Source organism: Crocodylus siamensis, chromosome 13 (assembly GCF_052110815.1).
Source record: "Crocodylus siamensis isolate JL-2025a chromosome 13, ASM5211081v1, whole genome shotgun sequence".
In the NCBI taxonomy this organism is placed as follows: Eukaryota; Metazoa; Chordata; order Crocodylia; family Crocodylidae; genus Crocodylus; species Crocodylus siamensis.
The window spans coordinates 12398431-12421177 of record NC_143407.1 but is presented as its reverse complement, the minus strand read 5'-3'; the positions used below and the strand labels follow the sequence as shown (position 1 = coordinate 12421177).

At 49.7% G+C, this 22747-nt stretch overlaps 1 protein-coding gene across 2 annotated transcripts; it reads left to right on the top strand.

Moving 5' to 3' along the window:
• The first annotated feature begins 1857 nt into the window (after window positions 1-1857).
• Window positions 1858-21426, top strand: TMEM9 (transmembrane protein 9). 2 transcript variants are annotated; one of them, XM_090025883.1, is made up of 7 exons: window positions 1858-2085; window positions 3926-4561; window positions 7706-7807; window positions 8499-8590; window positions 12444-12552; window positions 13605-13736; window positions 20450-21426. In XM_090025883.1, the coding sequence occupies exons 3-7, from the start codon at window positions 7712-7714 to the stop codon at window positions 20597-20599; spliced, it is 579 nt and encodes a 192-aa protein (XP_089882009.1). In that variant the 5' UTR covers window positions 1858-2085; window positions 3926-4561; window positions 7706-7711; the 3' UTR covers window positions 20600-21426. The 2 variants fall into 2 exon arrangements, with proteins under 2 accessions (XP_089882009.1, XP_089882010.1); XM_090025884.1 differs by lacking the exon at window positions 1858-2085 and having other exon boundaries at window positions 4541-4584.
• Window positions 21427-22747: the final 1321 nt, after the last annotated feature.

The window sequence follows — 22747 nt, the reverse complement described above, 5'->3', positions numbered from 1 at the left end:
ACACAATGCTTTAACTCCTATGTGTGAACTTCAGATTGTCCAAGCAAATACCAGCCACCTGGCATTGTAATACTTGGTGATAAACCCATTTCAAGGGAAAGAAGACAAAGTGCTATAAATTGACTGCCTCAACACCAGTGAGAAAGAGAATGGTTTTGAGAAGCAGAGATGCATGGACAGGGTGTGATGCCATCCCAGGCTGGGAAGCTTTGTAGTACTCAGTGGGCACATCTACATGTTCTTTAATGTGCCCTAATTACAGCACATTAAGTTTAGTATCTATAATGACAGGTACTAACTTAATGCGCCCTAATCGGCACTACTGCATTTTAGCACTGATGAACACTTTTTTAGTGACATTAATACACATTAGACCAGGGGTTGTCAAGCGGGGGTACTTGGGAAGGTCCCAGTGGGTATGCAGCTGCGGCACAAAGAAGTGGGGGTACTTAGGAAGCACCACCGCTGCCTCGGCTGCTGGGGGATCCCCCTGCCCCACTCCACATCTAGAAGGGGGCACCCAACAGGAGGAGTACCCACCAGAAGGGGGACTCGACTTTAAAAAGATTAAAAACCCCTGCATTAGACTAAATCTACCATGCATTATCACAGGCTTTGCCTGCTGTGCTAATGCTCAGTAGATTTAGTCCAATGCACTCAAAGCATCTCATGTAGATGTGCCCGGTGTTCTTTAGATCGACAGTGCTAAGCATCATCACCATGGGCAAGTGGCGCCACCTTGACTGGTGGCCCGCCCCCCAGCCAATCTTGCCGACTGGGAGCAGGGGGTTCCCCGCGGCCAATCTTGCTGACCAGGAAGTGGCCGCATCACTCCTGGGAAGTGGCCGTGGCTCTCCCACTCCCCGGCCAGCGCCAGCAGGAGGAGCACCAGCGCTCCCCGATGTCCATCACCTAAGTGGGGAGTGCAGCCTGTCAGGGGGTGCACCAGCACTCTCAGGGGGTGTACGTGCACCCCCGTCCACCACCTACACATTGCCACAGTGACAAAAAATCACGTGCTCGAACGGGTTGTTTTCTGCTGAGCAATTCCACCGGCCAGAAAAACGTGAATGGCTTAACCTCCCACCCCCAAAACCCAGCTCTTGTATTTTGGTACACAAAGCTAGCCTGAGGAAACTCTCCGAGTTCAAAGCAGCCGGACTCAAACTTGGAAATATTCAGAAGAAAAAGACAGAAAGATCTCCTCCATTGGAAGCACCTATTATTCTCACACCTCAAACATTTCTCCCGCTTGCTCCTCTGGGAGCAGAACAGAAGTCTGCGAACACCACCTAAGGCTCAAATGCCGTGAACCATTTTCTTCCAAGGTATTTCCTACGTGGGGAAAGTCACTCGTTTAAGTTACAGAGAATGACAAACTGGTCCACTGCCAGGAGCACCGCACCTCTGTCACTTTGGGACCTCCAGGGATCCCCTACTCCAGCGCAAACGTCTCAACCTTGTCTGTCCCATTTGCAAACACGGTGACCAGCCCCGCCCCCGCTCTTGGGACCCGCCCTTGGGGGTTGGCCGTTCACAACGAGGCTCCGCGGCTTGACCCAGCGCGGCGTCTCCTGGAAGGCGCCAGTGCGGCCTACCCGGCTCCGTGCACCACTATGCAGCGCCCGGCGCCGGCCCCGCGCAGCTCCCGCACCAGCCGCGCGGCGCCGCGCAGCGCCTCGTCCCGCGCGCTCTCGCGCCGCTCCTTGTGCGTCAGCGCGCTACCCCCCAGCTTCAGCACACAGTCCGCCGCCGCCATGGCAACCGCCCGCAGCCCCCCTCGCCCGGGCTGGCCCCGCCCTTTCCCGTGTGACGCCACTTCCGGGCAGCCTGAGCCACGCGCGGGGCGCTGCTCCGGAAGAGGCCTTGCCACGTGCTGCGCGCGCGGCCGGGGGGCAGCGCGAGCGTGTCCGTGCCGCGGGCACCAGCGCAGCTGCTCCTGCTCGCCAGAATGGAGAGCTGAGGAGCCCGCCCGGTGTCACACGGGGGCTGCTCTTCTGCCCGCCCTACCGCCCTCCTGTCCACCTCTGGCTAGCCTTCCAGCGCCGACTCGTGCCCTGCAGCCCAGCCCCTGCGACATCTCAGGTGCTGCGTGTGACCCTGATCTCAGAGCCCAAACTGCTCGCTCCTTGTCTCTCTTCTCCACCTTGCGCCGGCTCCCACCCCGCTTTCCCCGAGGGAAACTGCAAGCACGACAGACCGGGCTCTGCCAACAGTGCACCCTAGACCCACGGGCACACTTTTAGTATCGGCCCCCCTTCGCCAGAGAGAATGATAATAATTTTTAAGTTACCGTTTTCTGCCCGGGCCTTGGGCAGCTGCCCAGTTCACCCGTGACAGTCCAGCCCTTTCTGCCAGGCACCGGTTCGTGGCTGCCGCCACAGGGTCCTTGATCTGGGAACAGTCCCAGACCTGATCTGAGATGATGCTTTGCAAACCAGGTGCATCTCCCTGTTTTGGACATCTTTTCACCAAACATGGAGTGGGTTTTGCCATTCCCTGAACACATGGAATTGATGTTCTCAAAATAGGTCTGACAGGCTCGTGCAAGCTCTGAAACCACGAGCTACGTGAGCCAATGTGGAGGAAGTGCTATACCCTGGGGCAGGGCATATGCTGCAGGAGTGAGGATGATCGCTGACCCTGATGTGCAGTGTCCTACAGTTCCTCCCTTGCTTTATGGCTGGTGTTTTTACCCTGATCTGAAGCAAAGTGTTGCTGTTAAAAGCAAGATTTGTTGTGCCACTAGGACTGGTCATGGTCAAGGGTTATTGTCAGACTAGAAAAAGAGGAAAACAGAACTGGAAGAAGATTTCTGAGCCATCAAATCCCCTGCATTCAGAGGCACTCCTTGGCTGCCACAGCCCCTTGTGCATCAGCACGCCGCCCACCAGCTTCAGCAGGCAGTCTTCCATCACCTGCTGCAAAATCTTCAGAATCGACCTTTCAGACCCACAGTTAACAAGACACTGGACCTGAAACACTAAGAACATCCTACAACATGACACGGGGGGGGTGGAAAAAAAGGGTGGTGTGAAAAGGAAGTAGTTGGTTAATGCATGCTAAGAAAACCTTAGGGAAAAGACCATGCCGCAGAGGAAGGCAATACCACCAACAGTGCATGCCAAGGGAAGGGAAAATCCTTTTTGCTCTGAAATTCACTGACTAGAAGACCCTCAAGTCAGGAACCCCTGGGTTTTAAAAGTACTGGCAGGAACATCAGTGCACACCGGTCAAACCCCACTCATCTTAGCTGTGGCCAACGTTCAGACATCTCAGAGAAAGTCAAAACACTTTGCCCGCCAGAAGCCCTATGATTTCATGAAGGAACTAGACAGTCAACAGTTTGACCTGTTGTAGAGTTACTTATGTACCACGGGTGGGTAATAAGATGGCCATCATAGAGGACATTCATTTTCTGCTACTCTGCCCTCTATTGATACAAAACTGAACGCTTTTATGTCGAGAAAAATAGAGGACATAAAGGCGTCGGGTTTTGTATCAATAGAGGACAGAGGACAACCGGACTGTCCTCTATGATGGTCACCCTAGTGGGTAATAGGGAAAGAATTTTCCCTCTAGGTAGGCCAGAGATTCCCGAACTTTATCTTATTGCATACCCCTTACCAGATATACCAGCTGCCTGCATAGCCCTACCAGCATCTGCCATTACATAAATTTTGCCTGCATACCCCCAGACATGTTTTGTGTATCCCCAGGGGCACCTGTACCAGTTTGTGAACCCTTGAAATACACATTCAGGTGTTTTGACTTGGTGCATAGTGACTAAAATCCATTGCCATCTGACATGAGTCAATCCAGGTCTATCCAGAGTACCAGGGCCAAATGGCTATAAAGACATGTTCTCACCCCATACAAACTTCAGTAAGACTTGGATGCCTAATTCCTTTTAATCTTCTTTCAGGATCCAGCTCTGCCTCCCACCCCAGGGAAGTGTCCCTCCAGGTAAAGGCTGGAGGTGCATTCATGGAGAAGAAAGCCGAATATTGCTACCGTTAACCCTGAGGAGAGGGGAACCAGCAGTCTTTCTTAATATCAACTAGGTCTTTCCCAACCACTCAAACTGTCCCAAACAGTCTGGGCAGGCTTGCATCGTTATCACCTACCTGCCGGTGGGGGGAAAAGGGGTAACAAGCAGTGGCTAACTCACAGTCACACAGGAATAGCACCGTAAGGTTTTGATCATAAGGTATACTTTAACATGACCAGCTTTGTACATTTAACATAAAATAATAATTAAGGATTCAATAAACCACAGTCTCCTCCTGTGTGGCATTTTCACATTATATTTTTGGCACTGTACTTTGGCAGCGATGCTTCACAAGAGCATCGCATTTTGCAACTCTAGCTTTGCTTTTCTTGCCACACTGGGGTTGAGAAATGATTTCTAGTCCCTTAGTGAAACCCTGGGCATGAACTGCTGGCTGGGAGTAAGGGCTGTCTGTTATGGTCTGGACCAAAGAGGATCTTTTCCAAGAGCCAATCGCTGCCAAGGAGGTGCGGCTTCCATCCTTTTAGCAGCTGCGGGGAGACTGCTGGGGTGAGTGTCAGTTCTTTCCTAAGGTGAATGTGATGATTTTAATTTTTAACTGGGAGACCTTTGTAGGGCACTTTGATTTACAGCCTTTAATGCTGACTGGGGAGAGCGGGGTGGGGTTGCTTAAAATAACTGCTCCTGCAGCCAGTGTTGCAGTGAGCCTCTCTGCATGCTGCGGGTTGGGATTGTACAGAAACAGAAATGGCGTCAAATACAATCTAAATTTGCAAGAAGTATTTCAAAATGCAAACTAAATTAGCTTGAATTGCTGTCTAATTGTACTTCCTGGCAACCATGCAGGTTCAGCTGCTGCTTAGCTCGGGTATTGTGCATCCTGGGCCCAAGAACTGACAGATCCTGGCTTTGCGCGCAGCTGAGTCTCTAGAGTAGCTTCTGCAATCAGTTTTTGGGGGCAGTTATGTGCTGTGGGAAAGCTGTGGTCTTTTCTTAAAATGATTTGTATTTTAGTTGTCACGTGCACTGGATTTTCAGGACTTGCGAGTCCGGACAGTGTAAGGATGTCAGGTCATCAGAGATGCAATGACACCACCACTGAAGGTTACTCAGAACAGATTAATGATTTTCAGGATGGGGTCAACAATTTCCCGAGCATAATAGGGAAGTCCTGGGTGCTCCAGCATCCCACAGTGCTCTACTCTCTCCCTCCCCAACAGAGAGATTGCCTCCGCCCCCCAACACCAGAACCAGGAGACCCTGGAACTGGGAAACCGAAGCCCCGTGCCCGACTGCCAGAACTGACATCTCCCACCTCTCCAACCAGAAGCAGCTGGTCTACCAGTTCTGGCAGACGGGCATAGGGCCTCCTAGTTTTAGGGGAGAGGGGAGGTGGAGCAAACGGGAGAGCACTCACTGACAGTCCACTCCCCACTCTCCTCTCCACCACGCTGGGGGTAGCAGAGCTGCAGGTCACTGCAAACTGCTTTTGCAACCCTAGCTTTTAACAGATCAGCTTGTCCTGCTCCACTCCCCTAGTCACAGCACTGTGCAAATGTGTCCATACTAATTTGCTCTGCTGAGATATCCGTTATATGGGAAATGTGGGTCCAGTTCTTTCATGTGCTTCAAGCTATTTTAACCTGCATCCCCTTCTTGAGAAAATTGGCTATTGGAAACTTAGGGGCCTGCAGACTTTGCTCAACAGTAAAGAAGGTTTCTGAAGATCCAAATCTTGGACTTAGGCCCCTACTGTGGCAGCTGGATTCTGCTTAGATGCCAAAGTCAGTTGTGGATTCAGCCCCAATTTCCTGTTACTCAAACAAAAAGAGGCCTGAAGGATTAGTAGACTGGAGATATATAATCCTGCTCTGAAGTGGAAGTTTTAAGGCACTGGTTCTCACCCTTGTCTAGACTCAAGCACCCCTCAGATAATGCCAGCTCTTTGTCTGCACTCATTTTTTGACTACAAAAAAATAATAGATAAATTCTTCTGTGGCAAAGAACACAGGGCAAAATGTTCTTGACTCTGTGGATTCCTATTTGAAGTCTCTGGGTTTATCCTGTGAATCCTGTGTAGGTATCAGCAGCCTAAGAAGGATCTCCTGCCACCCTAGCATGCTGCAGCACCCTGCTTTAATAGTTTCACTTCCTTTAGCACTTAAGGGCCAAATACTGCTCATACCTGCCTCAGATCCAGGCTGCAACAACCCACAAAAGGCTGGGGTCTGCCTGGTATTTTCCTGTTAGTTACATGGAGAAGCAAACGCAAAGGGTGGCTGTGTGGAGCGGTGCCTAAAGCAAAGATCTGGAAGCTGAAGAAGGAAAAGCAAGCTGAAGAGTGATCTCTGTATGTTGTGCTGTACTACATTGTGGCCTTGCTTCCAAAGCATTCATACCATGTTAAGTTCTTGATCCAAAGTGTGTTCAAAATCAGTGGACAGACTTCCACTTGGAGGTCCCTCAGTAACTGCCTTGATCTTTGGCCCAGACAAAAGCTTATTATGCACATGGCCTTTTAAATGCAGTGCCAGGAGGGTAACTGGACCAAAGGATCACAGGAAAATACAAGAGCAAAACAGAGTTATGTAGACCCATGCAAATATATACCTGCTGTAGAAATGAACTATCCCTAGACCTTGAATTAAGCAGAAGAGTCAGTTCTCTCTTTGTAGCTTTAGGCTTAACTGTATAATTTTAGTTCTCATCCCTGTAACTAGACCTGCAGTTAATGTGAAGTAAGGGTTTGCCTGTGCAGACCTAATTACAGAATTGGCCCTTTATTGAAAGACTGATATTCAGTAATGAATCAAGAATGTCAAGAATTTCTAAGGGGTATTCATCATGGGACTCTAGTGGACAGTTTTTAGTCTGTTCAGGTTTCTTGATTTTTCCAGCTCAGTTCCCTTTGGTAAAATAGCTGTTGAATGGTTCTCCGAAGGTAATAAACTAAATCCCCAGATTTAGTTTCACTGTCTCTGCCCTAGAAACCCAAACAGCCAATGCAAACTGGAAAATTGCTTGTGGTACTGTGCGAGTTCCTATGAACGATTGGAAACAAAACTTCCCCTGCTATTGTCAGGCTAGTGATACTGTACTGCCCACCTCTTGACCTCTGTCTCCCCTCCCACCCTTAGTCTAGCCTGTCTGTCTACATGTAAAAGCTCTTTGGAACAGTGACTTTCACTTACTATGTGTGCATGTACCCGATTCCCTGCTTTTGGGTGGAGGCCCTAAAGTTTACCGTAATTTAAATACTAATTTTCTAAGGCAGTGGTGCTCAACCTCCAGCCTGCTGACCAAATGCAGCCTGTGTCCTCCTGCCCACAGGGCTCCCCACAAGTCCAGAAATTTGACAGTGGGAGAGTGGCAGCACCATTTGCTGCAGCTTCCAGAGCCAGTCCATGGCAGGCTCCAGCGCATGGTGCTGGCCTGATGCACCAGAATGCACCCACAGACTGACCCCACTTTCCAAACTGATCCTGGATCCAGCCCACAGACTACCCCCACCCTATGGGAACTGGCCCCTGCAACCCCATCCAACTCACGTGGCTGGAGGTTTCAGCACCACGACTCTAGGGAAACACTGCCTGCGTAGTGTGGGGGGAATTTGGGGAAGAGGACAGAGAGACCAGCACCTTAGCTGAGACTGGACTCTCTGCTACCTTTGACACCCTTGTTTCCTCATTTCAGATCACCATGATTTTTGCCCAGCACATTTGGAAAAGCATTCAACTCTTGTCTCTGATGGCTGTAGTGTGGTGTGTCCTAACACCCCTGGCACAGGCCAGCAAGGTGAGAGCTAGGGCACGGTGGGGGATAGATTCTGAGTGGCCTCGGTGCTTCATGCAACTGAGACAGGGAACAAAGAAATCATTGGTCCATTGTGGAAAGGTGCAGAGGTGATGAGTACAGACCGGGTGGTGTGGTGGGGAAGGGGGCAGAGGGTAGCACTGGTTTCTGCTGGATGGAGTGGGAACTGGTGAACCTGTATGATGCATGCCAGGGCTATCCAGCTCGACTGGCTGAGAGCCACAGAGGTGCAGTCGGGCAGCAGAAGCCCAAGAAGGATGGAGGTAGCCCAGAGACTCCAGTGGCAGCAGCTGTGGACATGGTGGGGAGAGCAGTGCCCAGACCACCAGCCCGTGAGCCACATGTTAACCTGTCAGGACCTCATGAGGTCCATGGGCCACCAGTTGAACAGCCCTGCCTTACACCATATACCACAGAGACCTAAGGGAGATTACCCCTAAGGCTGTGCTTTTGAAAACGGAGGATTTAATCCCTGTAACGGTCTGTTTGGAGACTGGCTGGTGTCTCAGGGAAAGATGCTGTTATTGCCCAGGGGTGAGAGTCTGACCAGTGAGTGACTGAAGCAGGCTGAGAAGGGAGAAGCACCAGGTCTGTGGTGGGGTCAGAGTTTTTTGATTAGCTACCAGCTGCCATTGGGTACCTTCACCAATACAGTCTCCTCTTCCCCATGCAGAGATCTGAGGACATCCGCTGCAAATGCATCTGCCCCCCTTACAGGAATATCATTGGGCACATTTACAACAGGAATGTGTCACAGAAGGACTGGTGAGTCACCCCCCAGCCAAAAAGATGAGTGGGGTTTCACTGTAAAGGCAGTGGTGGACTTCAGCCAGAAAACCTGGTTCAGTCCTAACAACCCTAAGGTTTGGGGCTTGAATTCAAAAAATCAGTGGTAGAGATGGGAATTTAAGCTAGAGCTTAGTTTACAGCAGAGATAGTATGTGACAGCTCTTTACAGAGGAAAAAAACACGTCTCACAGCTGAGCCCTCACACCAACAACCCTTGTACTGCCTGGCAATGGGCATTGCCCATACTGAGATAAAGATGCAACTCCATGCCCTGGACCTTAAGGAGATATCTACCCTGTAGTCCTGTCCTTTGCAGTTTTACCTGGTTCTTCAAAGCGTAGCAAGGGAAAAATCAATGCATCATCTTTCTGTTCAGGAACAGCAGACACTGTATTGAGCCTTGGGGTTAAGCTGGGTCAGTATTGTGAGTTCAACACTACAGGTAGGAAAGCTGTGGCATAGGGAAAGGAAATGACCCTCCAAGGTGACACGACCAGAGCAGGGAATGGTATCCAGGGGACCGGAGTCCCAGTCTCCTGCTTTGACAACCAGATCATGCTGCATTATAGAGAATGAGGGGGAAAAGGCACTTAAAATACACAAAGTATAAGGATGATGGTTTTTAAATAACACCTGTAATTCCCTGCTTCTGCACTGAGCTCCAAAACTGTGGGTCCCTCCCTGGTCTATGTGGCTCCTTGTGCACTGTAGCTAACAGATAAACTCTTCCCTAGCATCTTTCTTGCAGAGCTATGGTGTATCCTATGCACAGAGTGCCATCTACAAACAGGAGAATCAGCTCTCAGAAGCTCCTCAGCTTTCTGTTGCATAGAGCAGGTAGAGCGGGGAAAGATGGCCTTGCAGTTAAGATACTGACCTGGGATTCAGACACTCTAGCTTGAATTCCCATCTCTACCACATTCTCCCTGTATAACATATCACTTAAGCTCTGTGTCCATTAGTTCACCATGTGTAAAATGGATCGAAATTTTCCCTATCTCACCAGACATAGTGAGATTAAATTCCCAATGTACAAAAAACGCCCCTGTAACAGGGAGGAGGCCCAACCACATAGAAAATCATCTCCTGAAGTGTCATTTACAGTTGGGCTGATGCCCAGTTATCTGCTGTATTAGCACAGGTGCAAGGCTGCTGACTTCACTTACCCAGAGTACACAAAGGGAGCTACTGCTACCTATACGTTCTTATTTCTTTCTCCCCCGCGGTCCAGTTGTACTGCACACAACTGTGCAGTTTGCAGTTTCTCGTTGGGCACAGACCATGACTGGAATAACAGGACTCACAAGTCGGGATTGAGCCACATGGGCAGAGCTGTGCATGTGAGGAGTCCAGGGCTGGGATAGGAGGGGCTGTGGGTCAGGACTGAAGGGCAACAGCAGAGCTGGGTGCTGGGGACTTCCACATCTGTAACTGAAGGGGGACTTGTTGATATTCGGGGGATTGGCCGAGCTGAATTGGAGGAGGAAACCTAAGTCCTCCGCACCTGCCTGTCCTATGCCTACACTGAAGTTAGCGCTGTAGCTTCCTGGGTCCTACCTGCTAAATCAGCCTGCCACTGAGGTGTTGCTGCTTGCTGTCTGCAGGGCTTTAAAGCTACACAGTAGACTGAGCAAGGTGGCCTGACTCCTGCCCTGTACAGCCTGTTCTTCTTCCAGGCTTTTTTAATAGCTTTAATTTTTCCAGCCTGTGCCTCCATTCAGGCTAATATAGGCAAGGAAGCGCCACCACAGCCTCCAAGACAGACCGGTATCCATGTTTGTTAAGATCTGGGGACTTAATGTACTTTTTTCAAATTCCCCCAAGACCCCATCATTCAACATCCTTCTGAGCTGTTCCAGGAGATGGCAAAATAGTTACTGAAAGACAGTGTTCCCTGTTGTGCGGGGATTAGAAATGCAACACTTCTCAGCTGCAGGTTTAAAATGAGGGGTCCCACATACATGTTTCTTTACACTAGGGAATAGGCAGGACTGAATGGCTGAGGGTTAAAAAGACAGGCTGTTGACTGTAGTTTGGTGATTTGTAGCCCCACGGGGTTCCTACTCATAATATCAGTCAAGTCTGTTTCTTAGACAGCAGAATCCATCCAACAATATTTCCTGGCTCTCATTTACTGTATCGCGTCAGTACAGTTCAATACACTTCACAAAGGAGGTCAGCCACATTATCTCCATGCTCAGGGCAAGGAAACCTAAGTTAAAGGAAGGGATTTGCTCAAGGTCATCCACCAAGCCAAGGGCAGAACTGGGAACTAAACAGGATGACTGGATCTAGGATTTTGAAAAGGGGGCAGGGGGCAGGTGGTGTAGCACATCATTGGATATAATACAACACACATTTTTCTCCAGTCAAAGTGAAATGAGAAGCTTTGTCAGCATGCCAGGAGGCTAGCACTATATTATTCAGTTTACGGTGAAAGCAGAGACAGATATAACTATTGAAATGTGCTCTAACTTGTTCGATTATATATTGATTAGAAAGAAACACACAACAAACTAGGCATAAAATAGGCAAGATAGTCAAAAAGAATATACTTAAACATCTTATTTAGATTCAGAAAACAAAATCTAGCCTTCTTGTGTCTTGACGCTGCCTCCAATTGTCAGTATTTCTGCATCTGAGTTAAATATTACCATATCTAAGAGAAGGTTTTTAGCTAAAGCTAAAAATAATCTGCAGAGCTGTGAAACAGAAGAGAGACATCGCCCAGACTGGCTAACAGACAGCAACATTGTAGAGGAAAGGCTAGTTTGAATAGTGGAACATCAAGACCCTTAAAAAGGACAGAGGGTCCTTAATACCTGTGGAGCAGAGACAGATCAGCAGGATCCGCCCTGCTCTATGGAGTGCTACTTCAGGCACCCTCCTAAGCATTATCTTTTATCTATATACAGTCTTTCCCTGTTTCTTCTCTCTTTTTCACTGCCTTGTTTTGATATGTTTCTACTAGGTGGTTTTCTGTTGAAAGGATTAAATTAAATTAAGGTCATCAAGTCCAGCTCACAGCCCCCGTTCATTGTCTTTGGAAAGGGATCCCTTAGCAAGAGGCAGCTTTGTGAAGGTTGGTACCTGGATGCTGGGTGGAGGCTGCCCTCTTTGTGCCCTCTCCAATGCCCATTTCATAGTTTCATAGTTAGTAGGGTCAGAAGGGACCTGAGCAGATCATCAAGTCCAACCCCCTCTCTTTGTTCCTCGGCCTGCACCTGCCGCCAACACTGCCGCAGTTACCTGTGGGAGCTCCCCGCTCACCACCACTATGCCCCTGCTGCACCACCGCCTGTGGGTAGTCGCCATGCCCCCAAAGCCTTCAAGGGCACCCAGCATTCATGCCCCTCCCCACCCTATCCCTCTAGTCAACCATGCTGCTGCAGGCAGAGGAGGGGGCGGGATGGCCGTGTGATTCAGCTCTGGTATTCAGGCAACTAAGGGAGTCAGTGGTCCATTAATGACCCACTGTTCTCTACTTCACAGGCATTAACAATCATCTCCCCATTTAAATGCTCATTCCACTAATCAAGCTAACTTATTTTAGGGCAATTTAATTTGCCATCTACCAGGGCTTCGTATTTCACAGCTCATGCTGCTCTGCCTCTCTGCCCTGCACCCAGGGCACTCATTTTAATTTTCAGCAGCCTCTGTAATCCAGGATTGTCCCAGCCAAATCAGGACATATGGTCACCCTGTGTAATGGCCCTGGCTAGCAGTGACAGCAAGGACAGTACTGCAGACACCAGAACTCCAGTGCCCCCCACCCCCAGCACAGCTTTCCCCTTGTCCTAGTGCTTACACTGGCATATTTGTGTTGCAGCAACTGCCTGTATATGGTAGAGCCAATGCCAGTGCCAGGCCGTGATGTTGAAGCCTACTGCCTGCTGTGTGAGTGCAAGTACGAGGAGCGCAGCACCACCACCATCAAGGTAGCAATGGACCTAGCCCCACAGCTTTCACTGTCGCCATGCTGTGCACCTCACAGGCAGAGTTATGCAGGGAAGACCACTGTGGAGGATATGGGATAAGACAAAAGACTTGGATTGGGACCTTAATGTTTATAATGGGGAAGGTGAAGATGATGTGTTGTCTTCAGGGACGGGAGCAAGGCCTTTTCATGCCCCTTCCTTTATGGTTCTCCCAGCTGAGGGGTGACCTGAACGGGCTGTGTTAGGAATTAAACAGGGCTTCCTCCTGCAAAGCACTTTGGGGGTGCTGAGACCCTCCTACTGTCTCCTAGTATGACCGTGGTCAAGTTATTCCCTTCCCCATAGCTCAGTCTCCCATCTGTGAGATGGGGAAGGGGAATGAAGGTGTCTGAGGCTAAGAAGGAAGACACCAGCTGAGAAGAAAGTGGTGTCAATGCTGCTGGCTATGGGGCAGCCAGGAGGAACAACTTCCCCCTCATTCTTCCATGAAAAATACCCTGCCTTTCTCCTTGATGATCCCCCTGCCTCATTCTTTTACGAGGTCCATCTATAACCTCCTCTGAGAAGTGAGCCCATCACCACTGAGCTCCATTTTCACTGCTGCCTGCCCCAGGCACCTATTTTCAGCCCTGCTTATCATCTGTGGGCTTTTTGAGATCCTGTCCTGCCTCCCTCCCCCCACTCCTGCTCCAGCTTCCTCCCCATCACCAGCTGGCCCCGAGCAGGAGGTGGCTCACCCCACACCATTTCTGGGAAGGCTGATGGCAGTGGGGAGGCAGACTGTGTGGAAGCACCAGTCCACCTTGCTGAGGTTGTTTAAGGATTTGCAGATTGGATCAAGCCATGGGCCCATCTAGCCTTTTATTCTGGCTCCAAGAGTCCCGAGCTGCTTCAAAAGGAGGTTCCAGAAACCTCCTAGTGAGTAACAATATAAGTTGGCCTGTAGGGATTGTTTCCTCCTAGCCTCATCAGCCAGGGACTGGCTTGTGAGGACACCTTGAGGCCTGGAGATTATCAGAGCTCTCACTGATCTTTTGCTACCAACTCCACAGGTTATCATCATCATCTACTTGTCAGTGGTCGGGGCGCTGCTGCTCTACATGGCCTTCCTCATGCTGGTCGACCCACTGATCCGGAAGCCAGATGCTTATACCCAGCCCCTGCACAACGAGGAGGAGAATGAGGTGATGGCATCTTTCTAGAGCATGTGGGGTGACTTGGAGGATGGGACCACAGGAGGGAAAATTAGAAGGGAGATATGAGGGTAAGGGAAAGGAAGAGCAGGACAATGAGGGCAGTGACAAAACAACAGCTGCTATTGATGTTTGACCCTGCACCTCCCTATTTGTGCATCCCCTTGAGCATGTTCTGCACTCACCTCCTACCACCCCCCGCCCCCCCCCAGGTACTTTCACTGCATCCCGAGATCAGCAGGGGTGGAGCCCCTGCTGTGATTGTCCTCAGCTGGGCTTACTCTTACGTGCCATAAACCACTTGGCCTACCCATCACCGCTTCACAAAAAGCAAGATGATATCTTTTATTGGACCAACTGTATATTTGGGAGAGAGGTTAGGCAGGTTTCTGGGCCCAAAATGCTACATTTCAAGGGAGTTTTGATCTCTGACTCTGCCCTACCCCGTGTTTGTTACCTTTGCCCTGCTAGATTACACCCTGCACACACACACAAAGCACCATGGGGAGGTGCAGAGCCTGCCCCATCATAGCAATTTTTGCTCCATTTTGGGGCAGTTTTTTTAACACAGGGTGATCTGATGATAGGCTTCAGTTGTACTTTCCTGCTTTGTTTTCAATTCAGCTTTTGATATTTCTCATTATATTGTGCTGGCTGTGTATCTGGGGGAGGATCTGATATGGCATGCATAAAGAGGAAAAATACATGGTACCAGCATAGGGAGATCTCTTATTTAGCTCACGTGCATTTTGGAGGACAGAGAGCTGGTCCGGGCTACTCTGCTCCTGCGAGGTTTGTCTCACAGCTATTTACCACAGTGAACTTACTGCCCAAGCAGCCTGCAAATACCACTGATTTTTTTGTGCGTGAGTCAGAGGCCCAAACCCAGACAGAAGCAAAGTGCCCACTGACTTCGAAGATTTTCAGAGCAAAGGCATTAGGATTTAGCTTTGTATATCCTGCCTCTTCCTTCCGTGACGGCTCCCGTCCGTGAGCAGGGTGCTATGGAAAGTGGGAGTGGGCAGGGGGAGCGGGAATGTGGGTGGCCTCTGGGAGAGGAAATGTCAGAAGCAAAACTGGTTATTATTGTGCAGTAATGGCAGCCTTGATAGCAAAGGAGTGGAATGGCTGCACATGTAGTGATTAGCTATAATGTGCTAATTGTAGCCCTGCTTCACGCTGTAATTGAGAGATACAGAAGGCTGATTACAGGGCCTGATGCTGCCATTTCCTTGGAATGCATGTCTCAGGGACACTTTTTCATTCAGGTGTCTCTGCTGTTTGTGGCTGGTCTGTCATTAAGGTCCATGGCACTGGGCAAGATGGAGCTGTGTTTCTCTTTAGCTGGCCCTCACACCCACAGTTTTTTTAACTGAGACCAGCTAGAGCCCATGGAGGTACCCCAACTCAAGTCCCTATGTTGACTTGGTCATGAGCAGATCCTGTGTAGACTATCGAGAAGGACTTGGCTCAGCCTGGTTGCTGGGTATTTAGCTCGGGGAAGGTGCAAGTTCAGTGTCCAGTCTTACAACCATAGAAAATGAGGGAAGGAAGGGACCCCAGGAGGTCACATCTAGTCCAACCCCCTGCTCAATGCAGGGCCAGCCCCAGCTAGATCATCCCAGCCAGGGCTTTGTCTAGCCAGGTCTTAAAAACCTCCAAAGACAGAGATTCCGTAAGTTCTCTAGGTAACTCGTTCCAGTGTTTCACTACCCTCCTAGTGAGAGTTTTTTTCCTGTTATCTAACCTAAACTTCCCTTGCTGCAACTTGAGACCGTTGCTCCTTGTTCTCTCATCTGCCACCGCTGAGAACAGTCCAGCTCCATCCTCTTCGCAACCCCCCTTCAGGTATTAAATCCCCTCTCAGGCTTCTCTTCTGTAGACTAAATAAGCCCAGTTCCCTCAGCCTCTTCTTAAGTCTTGTCCCCTAGCCCCTTAACCAATTTCATTGCCCTCCACTGGACTCTCTCCAGCTTGTCCACATCCTTTCTGTAGTGAGGGGCCCAAAACTGGACACAGCACTCCCGAAGTGGCCTCACCAGTCTGATCCCCAAGAGAGCATGCTTCCCTGCCTGTGGGGTTGTCTTGGGAGTGCATCCTGCTCTGGTCCTGAGTTCTGTCACCGCATGGCTCTGAAGCTTCTGGCCAGCTAGCTCCAGTTTGCCTTCACCTCAGGCCCACATGGGGATGCACGACAGCAGGAGATGGGAGGGGGTGGAGGCAAGAGGGGAAATCACCCTGACGCGTGCCTGGCCCCTCCAGGCCTCTGCAGCAAGCAGGGTGGGACTGAATACCACTGACATGCATACTGGGAGCAGCACAAACCCTTGGTGAAAGACTCAGCTGTATGGTAAATCAGTGGGCCAGAGAACAGCTTAAGGGGGCTTGTCTGTTCCCCCAGGACATTGCGGTTTACATGCTGCCACAGTAGTTGCCACTATAAGTGCCTGTGGGATGAGGTATCTTCCTTGACACACTTATGAGATAAAACAGCACTTCTCAAGAGCATTAGGATCCTAGTTGTGTGCTAAGGAGTAAGATGAGAAATCTGCCTCTCTCTCCAACCCCTAAAGACTATGGAAGCCCTGGGTTGCAGCACGTACTGCCTCCCTCCTGATTAGCTCTAATCCAGGTGCTCAGACGTGCTTTGAACAGAGGAAGCTAGTGCATGTGCTTGAGGGGCTGTAACTAGCAAAGCCTTTTGTGACACATGTTCTTGCCTGGAGTATACTATTTAATCCATCCCGTCCTGCCTCAAAGAAAAGCCTGCTCCCCATGGGGATAGTTAGGTAGAGTCACCTGAGAGCAGTCTCACTGTGGAAGATTTGTTCTACGCAACAGAATTGTGCAGAACGCAGAAACCCATTTTACCCCACCGGGTTTGATGACCATGGGCCCAAAACTCTTATACACAGTGGTATAAAGTCAAGAGTAATTTCTTTGAAGTCAGTGTAGTTTGACAGGTGTGATAGTGATGTAAGTAAGAGGAGAACCACATTGATTTCACCACAGAAAATTGATTAGTCAGATCGCCACCTAAAAAAAAAAAAAATCAGGTTGGGAGCAAGTAGGGGATATTCATCTCTATAGAAATGAACTAACACCTTTCCTTTCTGATAACATGGGGTGGCCTGCATGGCATACTCAGATTTTCCAGGTTCTCTCACTTGAAAAAAAGCTCAAATCCTATTTCATTTCTAAGATGGATACGTAGACTTGGGTACCAAAATACTGTCTGTTCCACTGTGTTGTGTAATGTCTTTTGGATATTCCACAATGGATACTGTCTAGAGCAGTTATTTTCAACCTTTTTTCATTTGCAGACCCCTAAAAAATATTTCACATGGAAGTGCAGACCCCTTTGTACTTCTGTACCCAGAAGTATGAATGTTCATATACCTCTAATTGATCATAGTCATCTTTTGTGGACCCCTTCGACACAGAGCAACACATACCACAGGTTAAAAGCCACGGGTCTAGAGAACTGCAGTCTGCCTTAGTGAACTAGAATTTGGATCTACGTTTCTGGCTATGACAACTTCAGAGATAGCTTCAGGCTGCAACCTCTTCCCTGGCTCTCTCCAGCCAACCCAGTCTAGTGTATTGGTGATGCAGCCTTATTGCTGTGAGGGCAGCAAGCTCTCTGGGCAGTCAGAAATGTTGCACTTGCTGTCCAGAGTCCTTGTGGATCCTGGCTGGAAAGAGGACAGCCCCAGCTGGGAAACACACCACTCCCTAACACATCTGAAGGACATGCCATGGGAAAATGCCTCCAGTATCCTCTCCTAGCTAGCAGAGTCTTGATCATGTGTTCTTCAGTGGGTCTTTGAAGCAGGTGCGGCATCTCCAGTGGAGGGTAATTGTTTTGTTAGCACTGGAATACCTGCCCTGTCAAGCTTGGCTTTCCCTCTTGTTTGCTTGCAATAGTAAAGAAGGGAGAAGGGGAAATCTCTCTCAAGGCTGCAAGTCGCAGGAAGACTCCATGGTTCCTTTGGGATTATTAGCTCTCAGGTTTGTACTGCCCAGCATCAGCACATAGGGCCTCTCTACATCCATAGGGCCAGGATAGGACTGAAGACTCAGGAAGCTACAGACTTTTTAGGTGGCTGTGAAGAGTGATCTATGGGAGGAAGACATTGGCTGGTCTCAGTCAAGGAAGCCCTGCAAAATTGTTTAGACTAGCCCCTGCATTCACCCAGCAGCATGCTCACTGGGCTCAGAGACCAATTCTGCCCTTCACACACAAAAAGCAGCCACGTGCTTCACTCGAACCAAGAAGCTACCAAACAAGAGGCCTATCAGAGAGGGAGTACAGAGCACGCACCTGCTCCCCAACACACTGCCCTTGTACTGAGCAGCCGGCACCCCTGTGCTGCCAGTCAGGGAGTTCAGGGTCGGAGAATCTGTCACCTGCACATCTGAGGAATACGCTGTTTGGCTTCCTCTCAAGCAGAGCCAAACCCAGCTCCTGCTGGGTGGGAAAGGAAGCAGCTTATTGCCACAGCTACCAAGCAGAAGAGCAGAAGAGTCCCCCAGCCATGAAGTCTTCCTCCTTCCTGACATAATACCCACCGCGCACCTTGGTCTCAGAGCGAGGCACTGGATTTGTGCCTGGTCCCATTAAAAGTAAGTGGGAATTGGACTCCTGCCTTCCTTGGGACCGAGGTTAGGATGAGGAGCCATGCACCTTTAACTCCTTCCTTGATGGCTCTGTAGCTCCTTTTTCTTCTGTTGATATCAACAGGGCCTTAGGATGTAGCTGGCACCTGTTTGTAGCCAAGCAATTAACCAGCGACTGGTCTCCGCAGCCCGCTGCCTTTGTTCCCTGCTAAACTCAAGTCACGAGGCCTTAGATGCTGTGCCAGCCCAGGGCACTGTACAGGAAGGTGCATTTACTGGATGGCGCTCAGATCTGAGTGCAAAGAAAGCAAGGTACATTAATCCTTTAAGAACCACATGGCAGGAGATGAGAGGGGCATGGAGCCCTTGAGGAAATCCCCACAGGAGCTGGGGAGCTCCACAGAGCTGTAATCCTGACAAAAACCCAGAATTAGCCTTTCCGGATGCAAGAGAGCGCCGCATGCTGCAATTACAGCAGGAACACTCCCTTTTGATGGAGAGAGTTGTACAGTCCCCCATGGCTGGGAGGAGCTGAAACACAGCACAGGGGGAGGGGATTTTCGTGGGTGGGAAAAGCAAGCTGGGGAGGTGGGATGGATAGGGCTCAGCCTCCTACCTCTACTCCCAGCAGCCCTCCCAGCTGATTCAAAGCTATTTCTTTTCTTGGTCTCCTCTATGAGCAAGTGCTATTATCCCAATTATTTTTCTCTCAGCCACGTCCAGCATCAAGAACCTCGGTGATAGAGTAGCAAGGGGCGCAGACAGAAGGGATCTCCAGGACATTGGGAAACCTTTGTTTTCATTTTCTTGTCTCAGTTAACCATTTTTGGTCCAATTCATTATTGGAAATGCACTAAGCTAAGGGACCCCTTTTGCTTTGGGTTTTGCAAAAGCTACTTAATGAGTTCCATTGACCGTAATGGGGTGACTTCCCAGGGTCAGAAAAGAAGATATCAGGCCCAATATGATCATACCCAGCATGAATGAGGGGAAGGTCAGGCAGCTCCTGTCTGATTTTTAGCGTGAGGATTCAGAGGTGGCTGACCATGCTGCTATACATCCACACTGCTTTGGGCTAGATAAATTGGCAGAATAGGTTTAGGTTAGAGATCAGGAGGCAATATTTTATAGTTAGGATGGCCAAAATCTGGAACCAACTTCCCAGGAAAGCGGTCCTCGCCCCTACCTTGGGTAAATTCAAGAGAAGGTTGGACGATCACCTGTCTGGGGTCTTGTGACCCCAGCATTCATTCCTGCCTGTGGCAGGGGGTCAGGCTACATGATCTGTTCAGGTCCCTCCTGACCATAGCTACTATGAAACTATATGTTAAACAAACACTATAAGCACTACATTACAGAAACCTCTGCTATGAACGGGAACATTAAATAGCAACAGTTTATGCTTAGAACTGCCCTGATAAATCAGCTGACATGGGTTGCTACAGCTTAAAGTCTGTGAGCCAGGTCCTCACCTGGTATGACTTGGCATAGCTAGCAAAACTGCATAAAATTTATATGTGCTGAGAATATAGCCTCCGTCTTTTCTATTAAGGTTTCTCTCTCTCTCCATCTCTACGGCCCTTTCTCTCTCCCCCCTCAGTGGGACAGAGTTTCAGTTTCCTTTGGTCTAGAAATTCACCACCGAACATACAAGCAGGTCTGAAATTTGGGAAACACAGGCCACTTGCACATCATTAAGCATGGGCTGAATGTCCAGAGGGGCTGATGGAGCTCAGTTTAGCAGGGTAGATGCTGCTAAAGTTTCCTTTTTTTACTGGCTGGTCTGTAGAAGAGTAGACCCTAACACAGCTACCTCCTGATAGTTATTCCTTTAACTCAAGTGCTGGGGGCCTGCACACTGATGGCCCCAGTTTCAAGCCCTGTAGAGGTTTGGTACCATGAAGACCTGCAGCGAGATGTAGTTGGTGCTGGAAATCTTTGAAAATCTCGTCCTGTGGATATCAGGGAAAATGAACTCCCCAAATTGCTCTGCATGTGAATATCTCTCTCCAAACTGAGAAGCCGCTTCCTTCGGCACTAGAGAGATTTCCCCCTATAAACACTCTCCTCTCTTTGCATTGCAGGATGCACGCTCATTGGCAGCAGTACCTACTCCTTCTGGTGCCCGAGCCAACACGGTGCTGGAGAGGGTGGAAGGAGCCCAGCAGCGGTGGAAGCGGCAGGTGCAGGAGCAAAGGAAGACAGTTTTTGACCGGCACAAGATGCTGAGCTAGAGGAAGCTGAGCCCTCAGCACCATTCGCCAGGCATAGGCATCTGCAGTGCAACTGGGCAGAGGCCATGTATCTTACCCAGTAGGTTGCCCTTGGTGTTTGGTTTGAATTCCCTATATGCCCCCTCTCCGATGTATTGTTTCCCATAAGCAAGCCTGAAGCCCCTTGGTGTGACCCTTTACCCTCTCAAGCAAAGCTGCCTATGCTGACCACTGACCCTAGGGCTGCATGAGAACAGTCTCAAATCGAGTGCTGTTTAGGGACTGAACTTCTCCAACACTAAAACCATAGCTCCCTGCATGCTGTGGGAGCTGCAGCCTGATCCCAGCAGCCATGGTGTACCATCACATGCTGGGAACCGCAGGCTCTGCCAATCGTGCCCCTACATTAAAGATACGGGACACGTGAAAGTCAGGTTTAGAAGGGCCAGGTCTGTGCTTGGCTCAGCAGCTGTCCCCCTGCGTGGTCGGAAAATAGCCGATTCTGGGAATCTGGGAGGATTCTCCCTTGGCTCTAGCTCCGGCACAAAAACTGCAGCCTACAGAATTCAAAGAAAAACTATTTCATGAAACTTAAAAGTCCTTTGAAGGTGGCTGAGCCCATTCCTGACTCACAGGAGATACCTGCCTCAGTGTCTGGCTTCTGCCAAACCTCCTTCCCTGCTGTGCTGTCAAACCAGTGACACCACATGCCAGGGGCACACAGGCCTTCGATGGCTGACAGAGACCCTGGCCTTAGCTGAGGTTCTCTGGCCCAGGGAACTCAAGTGAAAGCTTGCATTTGTAATGTACTATTTAAGACCAAATAAACCATGTGTGTATATGTAGGAGCAAGGATGTGGCTTGCACTCTGTTAGAGCTGGCTTCAAATCAGAGGTGGGCTTAGTTATTTTTATCTGGTATCATTTTCATTGCTGAATATTTCTACTCAGCGACCCATTATGAAAAAGTCTGCCGTTAAAACAGAGTGCGCCAGACTTTTCTGCAGATATAAATTAGCATCATTCCATTTAAGATAGTCAACCTACCTTCATTTACGGCCACTCAAGATCCCTGCTTTTGTCTGTCGATGCTGTTTTGGACACAAACGACATGTTTCTCTTCTCATTGGCACCAGTACCAAAAGCATCTATTCCACTGATACCAGTGGCTTTGTGCTGGTGTGAATGGGAACAGAATCTGATCTTTTGTGCCAACTGCCACTCTCCTTTGCTCTGGTGTAAATCCAGAGTAAACTCATTGACTACCAAATGACACCAGCAAAACCAGGACCACAATCTGGCCCATAACCTTTCTGTGTAACTGAACATCGCAAACGTAATGGGTCTGTTAACAAATGAAGGGGTAAAGAGCAGCCTGTTTACATTCCCAGACGACACCAAGATTTGGGGTGAGGTGGGCATGCTAGAAGGGAAGGACAGATTACAGCAGGTTAAAGGGGTGGGCAAATGAAAACAGGATGGGATTCAGTATTGACAAGTGCAGGGTGCTGCACTTGGGCAGTAGAGACCAGCAGCATACCTACAGGCAGGGGAACTCCCTTCTTGAAAGCACAGTGGCAGAAAGAGATCCTTGAGTCATTATTGACTCCAGGATGAACATGGGCTGACAACGCAAGAACACAGTCAGTAGGGCTAACTGCACCTCGGCGTGCATCCACAGATGCATCTCTAGCAGGTCCAGGGAGGTGATCCTCCCCCTCTGTGCGGCACTGGTCAGGCCGCAGCTGGAGTGCTGCGTCCAGTTCTGGGCGCCGCACTTCAGGAGGGATGTGGACAACATGGAGAGGGTCCAGAGAAGGGCCACCCGCATGATCTGGGGACAGCAGGGCAGGCCCTACGAGGAGAGGCTACGGGACCTGAACCTGTTCAGCCTTTGCAAGAGAAGGCTATGGGGGGACATGGTGGCTGTCTATAAACTCACTAGGGGGGACCAGCAGAGTTTGGGAGAGACCTTGTTCCCCGGAGCACCTCCCGGAGTAACAAGGAACAATGGCCATATGTTGCTAGAGAGTAGGTTTAAACTAGACATCAGGAGGCACTACTTCACAGTCAGGGCGACTAGGATCTGGAACCAACTTCCAAGGGAAGCAGTGCTGGCTCCTACCCTGGGGGTCTTTAAGGGGAGGCTCAACGTTTACCTGGCTGGGGT

What these genes read in the sequence shown, in the direction of transcription:
- TMEM9 (XM_090025883.1), top strand. Translation starts at nt 7,712, where the DNA reads ATGATTTTTGCCCAGCACATTTGGAAAAGCATTCAACTCTTGTCTCTG. An exon ending in AATGTGTCACAGAAGGACTG is followed by an intron (nt 8,591 to 12,443) that starts GTGAGTCACCCC and finishes TTTGTGTTGCAG; the next exon opens with CAACTGCCTGTATATGGTAG. An exon ending in ACAACGAGGAGGAGAATGAG is followed by an intron (nt 13,737 to 20,449) that starts GTGATGGCATCT and finishes TTTGCATTGCAG; the next exon opens with GATGCACGCTCATTGGCAGC.